This window comes from Ylistrum balloti, unplaced genomic scaffold (genome assembly GCF_031769215.1).
Source record: "Ylistrum balloti isolate Yb309-2 unplaced genomic scaffold, AGI_CSIRO_Ybal_v1 Utg370948, whole genome shotgun sequence".
NCBI classification, from domain to species: domain Eukaryota; kingdom Metazoa; phylum Mollusca; class Bivalvia; order Pectinida; family Pectinidae; genus Ylistrum; species Ylistrum balloti.
In genome coordinates, this window is record NW_026782534.1 from 392,121 (window position 1) to 402,778 (window position 10,658).

At 34.9% G+C, this 10,658-nt stretch overlaps 1 protein-coding gene across 1 annotated transcript; it reads right to left on the reverse strand.

Moving 5' to 3' along the window:
- Positions 1–962: 962 nt before the first annotated feature.
- LOC132559695 (mpv17-like protein 2) lies at positions 963–9,411 on the reverse strand. Its single transcript, XM_060224314.1, has 4 exons — positions 9,108–9,411; positions 8,696–8,772; positions 6,484–6,637; positions 963–1,261 (listed from the first exon to the last, which is right to left on the reverse strand). Exons 1-4 carry the CDS (start codon positions 9,376–9,378, stop codon positions 1,245–1,247), a joined length of 519 nt encoding a protein of 172 aa, XP_060080297.1. The 5' UTR covers positions 9,379–9,411; the 3' UTR covers positions 963–1,244.
- Between the last annotated feature and the right edge of the window lie 1,247 nt (positions 9,412–10,658).

Sequence of the window (10,658 nt, forward strand, 5' to 3'; positions counted from 1 at the left end):
ATTGTAAAATATACATGTATGTTGATGTAGTTTTCAGACTACATGAAAAATCATTTCTGATCACTTATAACCCCAATGGATTCACTATGGCTTTGTCCCCAGACTGCCCTGACCCCCACCAGGGCCCCTGGACCCAACCTAACCAGACTGTCAAAAGCATACACTGCAAAAATGATTTGCTAAACCACTGACAATGAGGTGAATAGGAGCTATTTTTTTAGTTTGAATTACAAGGTAAAAATATAATTGTAATTCTGAACATATATATATGTCTACTTGATATGTAATATATGTATGTATTGAATAATCATGAGATATCTTTAAAATATATTTTCTGTAAAAAAATAACATAAAAACCCCTAAAAAAGACAGTGATTACATAAAATGATGTAAACATGGCCATACAAATTAGCAAAATCCTGAGTATAACAGACCATGTGTATTTCATAGAGTTTAGCTTGACAAGCAAGAATAAAACAATTTAAACATTTAGTTAGAGTACATTGGTACCAAACTACAACTTACTATCTGATAATTGTATGTAGGACAAAATCTTCCCTGTGTATGGGTGTTGAAAAAAGTGTTCAAATTGTATTATACAACCAAATACCATTTATTTGATCTTTGAATTATGAAATTTTGTAAATTTTTTCATATTATATTACAAATCAAACTGAAATAGGAATTTAAATCAATAGACAATGGCATCATCATTTATCATACCTTAACCAGATTCATTACACATAAATAATTTTTAAAAAATGCATGTATGATGTACATACATTTTTACCATAAAACCTGAATATACTGACACCTGTCATTAAAGATCAATATCCAAAATAGATATGGTCCCAAGACTGATGTGACTTACCCTGAATGTACTTACACAGTGGATATTTACTGTAATCAAGAGGGAACATAACTCTTTGGTCAGATATATCATACTAAAGAGTTATGTCCCCTTCTCATGTCAGTAAAGACAGTATCCTGAATAAATTGACTACTTTTATACCTGATCAAAAAGTTATGCTCCTTACTGATGTCAGTAAAGATGGTACATAACTTCCTTGATATTTTGACAGAATATCATACCGATAATCTATGTCCCCTGTTGGTGAACACAGGTTTCATTATACATGTACTTTACTGATAAAAGAATACTGAGATCTACAATATGACAAAGATGTCATCACCGGTGTTGGATTTTCCCAAGGTACAGTTACATCGTCTCCCATATACATCTTCTAGTCTTCATCTAAACCTGTAACGTGAAAAAAAATCCTCATTACTACATCCTTCTACTAAAGATGTTTAGATTTTTTAACAAAATTACTGTTAATCACCATGCACGGTAGGTATTAACACTTTGCCCTATTTCATTCATTTGAGTCTGATGTCCTATAGTCCTATATACAGATGCTTAATCAATGTTTTCAAATGAAAAGATGGTGAGTTGACATTTAAAAATTGTACAAATTCTCTTAAAATACAGGTACATGTAAAGTTATGTCAAAGATACCACACAAGATCTGAAAGAATATTTCATTGAAAATTTAATGTCATAATTTTACTGTAAATCATTTTTCTATTGTGCCTACTTAATTTCAGCAATACAACCAGTTCACAGCGATTTACTCTCACAAATTCTGAACAACCTCCGTAAAATTCAAAGTGCATAGTTTCCATTTGAACCCCATAAGGAACCCCGTTTCTGGTCACTATTAATTTGACCATGACAGGTTATCTTGAATCAGAAAAATTGAAATCAGTGTTTGCTTATCATGTTTTAATTAAGAATTGTTAGTTTTTGTGCCTTTGCATTGGTTGTGAATATGTGAAAGTAAAATGAAAGTTAAAAAAGTAGGTTTACTCATCAGCAAATTTATTAATGATTTATTTAAACATTGTTCCATCTGCCACGATATTTCATTTTCACTAATCCATTGTTGAATGATGAATTGGATGTTCCAATTACTGTTGTTGAAATAAGTAATGCTATAAAGAATCTAAAAAGAGGCAAGTCTCATGGTCTAGATGGTATTGTAAGTGAATGTTTATTGGTGGGTAAAGATATTTTATTGCCTATTTTGTGCACTCCTTTCAACAACATTTTAGAATCTGGATTTTTTCCTGACTGGTCAATTGCTGTGATTATCCCTGTACATAGAAAAGGAGATTTGTCTGATTCAACAAATTTCAGAGTTATAAGTTTTGTTTGCTGTTTAGGGAAACAGATTACATCGATATTGAATATCAGATGATTGAAATGGTTTCAAACATAGGATATGATATATGATGCACAATTTGGGTTTAGACGTGGTCTAAGTACTGTTGATGCTTTTTTTGGTCTTTATTCTATAATATCTAAATCTTTGAATGATGAAAAAAGATTATACTGCTGCTTTGTCGATTTTCGCAAAGCTTTTGATGAAGTTAATAGAGTCTATGTAACTACATGCAAAATCATTTGTAAAATTAAATGTTAACCTGTTGCCAGATTTCTTCGTCGATAATGTCTGCCTCTTGCAGAGTGAAATATTATTGCCGACCGGGGTTCGTTTCCCGGAACCGACGTGAAAAGGTAAGGGGTCACCTACCCGACCACGTGGGTTTTCCCTGGGTACTCCGGTTTCCTCCCACAATAAGACCCCTCGCACACTTACATCCGGGCCAACAAGAGTGATTAGTATAAGTTGACATAACTTGTTTCGCAATTGTTGTAAAATAAATAAAGTTTATATTTAGAAATATTATTGCCAATATTCATTTTTCTTTTCATCTATGATTTTGAATAATTTTTTATTCAAACATGTAAATCTACTTACGACTTGAAAGAATTAAGCTTATATCTACTGTTGTATGCCAATGACTTTGTATTATTACTGAATCTGTGGAAGGTCTTCAAGACTTGCTTGATAATCAAGATGTCTATTGTAATGAATGGAATCTCACTGTAAACCTAGATAAAATTTAAATTCTTGTCTTTCATAAAGGTGGAAGATCACATAGTAACGAGAAATGGTATTACATGGGTTGCATGGTTTCTTGTGTTGATCAGTTTTCATATTCAGGAATTTTACTAAAATACAATAACACCTGGCTGTCCAAGGTTTAAACCTTAATATAAAAACCATGTTACATTTATTAGATGATCATGTTAGTTGTATTTTTTATTATGCAAGCGAAATATGAGGTTCATGAAAAGGGCCTGATGTAGAACATGTGCATCAGGATTTTTGTTAAAAGCTGTAAAGAAGTCAGTGTGTAGCAGCATGATTTATTCTGAATTGGGACAGTTTCCTTTGGAATTTTTGAGAAAACATAGAAAGATAAAATACTGGTTTAAAATTCGACTTTGTGATTATTGTAATTGTGTCCAAATCATATAATTCTCTGTTAAACCGGTGTAACAGAAGTTTTTAATTGGGGCACCTCTGTTAAGGAAAAATTAGATAATTCATGTTTTAGTGATATCTGGATAAATCCTAATAGTGTCACTCGACAAAATTAATTTCTTTGGAGATTAAGCAAATAATATTTGATCAGGCAATTAATTATGACTTCATTAGAAAATTCACAGAAATGCTGTAAGTATAAATATCTTGTAGATCAAACTTTTTCTTTACAGTTTTACATAAGTAAATATATACCAATTAAACATATGTTTGGCTAGAATCTGTATATCATGTCATTCTCCTGCCATAGAGACCAGAACATATAGAAATATTCCAAGGGCACAAAGATATTGTAAACAATGTAATTCTGTTACTAAAGTTTAGGAAAAATTCCAGTTTCTACTAATATGAAGACAATACTCATCTGTAAAGGTTATCTGACCCTTTGTTTTCTATACTCATCTGTACTGGTTATCTGACCCTTTGTTTTCTATACTCATCTGTACAGGTTATCTGGCCTTGGTTTTCTATACTCATCTGTACAGGTTATCTGGCCCTTTGTTTTCTATACTCATCTGTACAGGTTATCTGGCCCTTTGTTTTCTATACTCATCTGTACAGGTTATCTGGCCCTTTGTTTTCTATACTCATCTGTACAGGTTATCTGGCCCTTTGTTTTCTATACCTACCTGTACAGGTTATCTGGCCCTTTGTTTTCTATACTCATCTGTACAGGTTATCTGGCCCTTTGTTTTCTATACCTACCTGTACAGGTTATCTGGCCCTTTGTTTTCTATACTCATCTGTACAGGTTATCTGGCCCTTTGTTTTCTATACCTACCTGTACAGGTTATCTGGCCCTTTGTTTTCTATACTCATCTGTACAGGTTATCTGGCCCTTTGTGTTCTATACTCATCTGTACAGGTTATCTGGCCCTTTGTTTTCTATACTCATCTGTACAGGTTATCTGGCCCTTTGTTTTCTATACTCCTCTGTACAGGTTATCTGGCCCTTTGTTTTCTATACTCCTCTGTACAGGTTATCTGGCCCTTTGTTTTCTATACTCCTCTGTACAGGTTATCTGGCCCTTTGTTTTCTATACTCCTCTGTACAGGTTATCTGGCCCTTTGTTTTCTATACTCATCTGTACAGGTTATCTGGCCCTTTGTTTTCTATACTCATCTGTACAGGTTATCTGGCCCTTTGTTTTCTATACTCATCTGTATCTGGCCAGGTTTTTCTCACCCTTTGTTTTCTATACTCCTCTGTACAGGTTATCTGGCCCTTTGTTTTCTATACTCATCTGTACAGGTTATCTGACCCTTTGTTTTCTATACTCATCTGTACAGGTTATCTGGCCCTTTGTTTTCTATACTCATCTGTACAGGTTATCTGGCCCTTTGTTTTCTATACCTACCTGTACAGGTTATCTGGCCCTTTGTTTTCTATACTCATCTGTACAGGTTATCTGACCCTTTGTTTTCTATACTCATCTGTACAGGTTATCTGGCCCTTTGTTTTCTATACCTACCTGTACAGGTTATCTGGCCCTTTGTTTTCTATACTCATCTGTACAGGTTATCTGGCCCTTTGTTTTCTATACTCATCTGTACAGGTTATCTGGCCCTTTGTTTTCTATACTCATCTGTACAGGTTATCTGGCCTTGGTTTTCTATACCTACCTGTACAGGTTATCTGGCCCTTTGTTTTCTATACTCATCTGTACTGGTTATCTGACCCTTTGTTTTCTATACTCATCTGTACAGGTTATCTGGCCCTTTGTTTTCTATACTCATCTGTACTGGTTATCTGACCCTTTGTTTTCTATACTCATCTGTACAGGTTATCTGGCCCTTTGTTTTCTATACCTACCTGTACAGGTTATCTGGCCTTGGTTTTCTATACCTACCTGTACAGGTTATCTGGCCCTTAGTTTTCTATACTCATCTGTACAGGTTATCTGGCCCTTTGTTTTCTATACTCATCCGTACAGGTTATCTGGCCCTTTGTTTTCTATACCTACCTGTACAGGTTATCTGGCCCTTTGTTTTCTATACTCCTCTGTACAGGTTATCTGGCCCTTTGTTTTCTATACTCATCTGTACAGGTTATCTGGCCCTTTGTTTTCTATACCTACCTGTACAGGTTATCTGGCCCTTAGTTTTCTATACTCATCTGTACAGGTTATCTGGCCCTTTGTTTTCTATACTCATCTGTACAGGTTATCTGGCCCTTTGTTTTCTATACTCATCTGTACTGGTTATCTGGCCCTTTGTTTTCTATACTCATCTGTACAGGTTATCTGGCCCTTTGTTTTCTATACCTACCTGTACAGGTTATCTGGCCCTTTGTTTTCTATACTCATCTGTACTGGTTATCTGGCCCTTTGTTTTCTATACTCATCTGTACAGGTTATCTGGCCCTTTGTTTTCTATACTCATCTGTACAGGTTATCTGGCCCTTTGTTTTTCTATACTCATCTGTACTGGTTATCTGGCCCTTTGTTTTCTATACCTACCTGTACAGGTTATCTGGCCCTTTGTTTTCTATACTCATCTGTACAGGTTATCTGGCCCTTTGTTTTCTATACCTACCTGTACAAGTTATCTGGCCCTTTGTTTTTCTATACTCATCTGTACTGGTTATCTGGCCCTTTGTTTTCTATACTCCTCTGTACAGGTTATCTGGCCCTTTGTTTTCTATACTCATCTGTACAGGTTATCTGGCCTTTGTTTTCTATACCTACCTGTACAGGTTATCTGACCCTTTGTTTTCTATACTCATCTGTACTGGTTATCTGGCCCTTTGTTTTCTATACTCATCTGTACAAGTTATATGACCCTTTGTTTTCTATACTCATCTGTACAAGTTATATGACCCTTTGTTTTCTATACCTACCTGTACAGGTTATCTGGCCCTTTGTTTTCTATACTCATCTGTACAGGTTATATGACCCTTTGTTTTCTATACCTACCTGTACAGGTTATCTGACCCTTTGTTTTCTATACTCATCTGTACTGGTTATCTGGCCCTTTGTTTTCTATACTCACTTGTACAGGTTATCTGGCCTTTGTTTTCAATACCTACCTGTACTTGCTCCATGTTTCACAGAATTATCCTTCATGTAACACAGGAACACAGACCAGAACAGCGACACAGTCCCTATCATGTAAACTCTCTTGGTTGGGGGCACAAACATGAAGTTGACCATCTGTACACCCGGCCACAAACACCAGGCTCTCTAAAAAACAAAAACAATGTTGATATCATTCCTCAATTAGGTTTTCAATATTCACATTAGAAATATGAAATGGTTTTGTATCAGTAACGATAAAAAGGAAATATGAAAAAGAAATAAATACATCCAATAGCTAAAAATAAACAAGAGGCCCATGGGCCTTAATGGTCATCTGACATAAAACACAAGATTTCAAATTTTGAACTTAAGAAGTTGTCGACAAGGTTTTTTCAAGATGGCGGCCATGTTGGATTTCTGACCAACCCGAAATTAACAAACTTTGGTCAAGATCATGTCACGATCATTTCAGGTAACGGACGACACTGGACAAAAGGCGATCGCAATAGGTCATCAGACCCTTCGGTCAGATGACCTAAAAATGTTTGCAATTATCTCCCTTGCATCACTTTGGTATACTTTATCAGACTTTTGGCAGTGGATTAAATTGTAATGGAAAGGAGGTTAATCTAAAAAAAATCTTATTACAGTTGGGTTTGGTTTTTAAAAATATAAATGGTTGTAACATGATAGTGATTATCAAAATTAGGAACTTTTTTGAAATGGAGGCAATTTTAGGCATGCCATTAGGACAACTCTGATAAGGAATCAAGCATGGTGGCAAATATCTTATGATTGGTGCTGTTCAATTATCATGTTTTCTAAACACTTCTGACACGTTTCTGTAACTAGAGATTTAACTTACTGATTCATCATTGATAAAGATAAAGGAAAACAACAAAAGATAAATATCTGATCAAGTGTCTCTTTTATTTTAATTTAGAATATGCTGTTTAAGCTTTACCATCTGACTCCATTCAGATACTTTTTCATCATGAAAGTGTTTTAAAAGTGCAGAAAAGCTGAAAATTGGATTTCTCTCCTTTTAGAAATGATTTCTACTGCTTATTTGCCTTTAAAATATTGTGGTATTTTGGCGAGATTTAAATCCCTTTAACTCTTGTACACGAGATTCAGAGAAGGAATATAACTCCTCCACAATCATGATAACTCCTATTGTGACAAAAAAAATTGAGATATATATGTTTCATGCCAACTGACACATGGATGAACCATATGTTCTTAATGAAATTATAGAATTCTCCATAATTTGGTGTTCATGCAGAAAGGAAAACTCATCTCAAGATTCTCAAGTTGCTACATACAACAGCAAGGCTTACTGAATACTAACTGTTTTTCCATCATACCCTCTTGTAAGAAATCCCCTTCATCTGAATCCTGTTGAAGCATGTTATTATTTTTTCATATCTTCATGATACTGCTGATGAATGTAGTGTTGACTAATGGATGGTATTGTTTGAATGGAGTAATGCCTTCTTACATGATATTGATTCACTTAACACTTAACTAATATACATGTATCTATAGTATTGCTAGGTTTTGTATTGGGAAATCCAGAAAATGTTTGTAAGGCATAAATGCTACCACTGCCAAGGCCTTGACCTTGGACCCCTGAAACACAATGATATCTATAGTATACACATACTTGATCTTTGCATACAGTTTTGCCAAAAATCTATGAAAGAATGAAATCGCTATGTGCTGAAATTTAATCAGTTCATGATTTTCTACATTACATTAAATTGTGACGGGATTTGACAGGACGGACATGGGCAGCGCTGTATCCTCTCTAATTCTATGGTAAGAGCACAAAAAGGTCCATGCCATATTTACCCTGCTTAACCTGATAAAAGCCCACTCATGTTAAAAAGAATTTCAGTTAAAAATTGTTCAGAAATAGTATTTCACTGTCCAACAATAACCCCACCCTTATTTTGAGTCATCATCTCTGATCAGACTCCTTGGGCTTATTAAATAATCAATTTAGTGCTTTGGGAGCCATAGGAAAACATATCCAATATGCTGCAATGAGTTCAGCATGTTTATTGCAAGTATTTTTCATAGCAGAGGGTACACATGTAAATCCATGCTGCAGGCATTCACACATTAGTTGCTTCTTTTAACATGAAGTATTATCTTCTATAGATTCTGCTGACCAGTAAACTGTTAACCAGTAGGACCTATGCTGTAACACAGACAAACCTTCAATGTTGGCAAAAATTTTCTTTTCCATTCATCAACAGAATCCTGCATGTTCTTTCCTTCCAACAGAGAGGATGCTGAAAACACCAAGAATATAGAAACTGTAAGAGCCGAATATCTTTTACATCAAAGTAATTATGTAGGGTCTGGGGTCATAAATGATGTAGTTTAAACTCTGAATAAGACATCACCAACAGCAATCAATGACCATGTAAGAAATTACCATGGTAAGAAATCAGTGTTATCATATGCTGTAGTGTATATGCATGCACATCATAATTATGGACTTGAACAAAGATACGTACTATATGAATTGGATTGATGAGGAAGTCAGTTTTCTTACATGAAAAGCTTAAATGAGGGAGTTGTATTTTCATGATGAGGACTGCTATTGAGATACTTGAAGTCTTACATAAATAAAATGATGTCAGAGTTATAGGACCACAGACAAATGCATCAATGCAGACTTTGGTTACCACCGTGCGGAGTGACCTTCCTGGCAGTATTCTCTCGCCAACCTTCATCCATGTATACACAAGAGGAGCCACTACTCCTGCCCCAACAGTCACAGAACGAGCTGCCTTGTAAGGGTCATATGCCTTCTTCCTACACACAAATTTCTGTTCTACATAATCTGCAGTTAGCCACAGGGAGCCATAAAACCCTACTGCATTAATAAGCATTTTGAATGTTTCTGTGAGATCGCTAGTAAACAAAATTCACTGTAAGCCGTTGTTCAGACACTGGTACATGGCATTCTCAGGTCCCCGACTTTAAGCCTGTAACCATAATACACTTATTGTAAGTAAACTGTCATTAATCATTAATAAAGATGACAATAACATGCTGCGCACACATATATTAGATCTTACATTTTCATTTCATAATGCATACTTGCCAACTTTTTGAAATTCTCATGGGGGAGAAAAGTACGTGAACGACATTTTCAACTCGGTCGCTCAGTTTCACGTTATCAGGAATAACCACATCAACATGAATTTGCATAATCCAGTTCTGTTTTATCCTGTAATAAGCCCATGCCATATAATAAGCCCATCCATTACATTATTAATGTGATGTAAGAAACAAAGTATAAGAATTTTAGAGACTTAATTTGCTGACATGAAAAATTGAAGATGAGTTTCCTAAATTACATAGGAAACAAAAACAGTTTTTAGATCCTTTTTAGATGCTTATGAGTACTATATTAAGGTAACTGACTAAAACATCTGGGTAAAACACCATGTAAGTCTAGATCAGTGCCTTTTAAAAAAAAATTAAGATAAATATAGCTTGTTCTCAAAATGAAAGCGAGTCATTTAAGATGAACATAAATTCATGAATGAAATGCCTGAATCCAAAATTCATCTTTTTCTACCACGCAAGAGGAACACCAATCTAATTACTTAAAAAATGATAACCATTCATTCCGCAAAAAAAATGCCCGGGTTAGTGCAGTATTACAATAATGAAAGTATTGAAGTAGACGCAAGAAATAATCCTATATCCTGTTTGCTACATAAAATAACATAAAAAACATAAAATGATATATATTATAATACTTATTCAATCTAGAATAAATCACGTTCAGTATTTTTACATGGACCAATTATTCCTATTATGAAATTTCCCCTATCACACAATGAGTTTGAATAGGGTTAGATTCTACCGAATTCCTAGTCGTTTTTCAGATTATTGACATCTACACACTGAATTAACCATCGTCAAAGTCATCATAGGTATGTTTTTCACGATTTACTATCTGTCATGTATTCAACTTTATCGAGCTAGGTGCTGGTGTTCTTTTTGCCCTCTTACCAATTTCTCGGTGTTACTGCTAAATCTTACTATTTCCGGTTAGATAAATGTCACTTCCCGTGTCAACATACACGAGTGCAGTATTTCCACAATGGGATTCATGACTTAGACCGGCAATTTATTTTACATCTCGTCAGTGATTACC

Excerpts from the sequence above, each read along its gene's own strand:
- LOC132559695 (XM_060224314.1), bottom strand. The coding sequence starts at position 9,378 with ATGCTTATTAATGCAGTAGGGTTTTATGGCTCCCTGTGGCTAACTGCA. Across the intron at positions 8,773-9,107 it reads TCTGACATCATTTTATTTAT|CATCCTCTCTGTTGGAAGGA; the intron begins GTAAGACTTCAA and ends TGGTGTTTTCAG. Across the intron at positions 6,638-8,695 it reads AATTTTTGCCAACATTGAAG|AGAGCCTGGTGTTTGTGGCC; the intron begins GTTTGTCTGTGT and ends TTTGTTTTTTAG.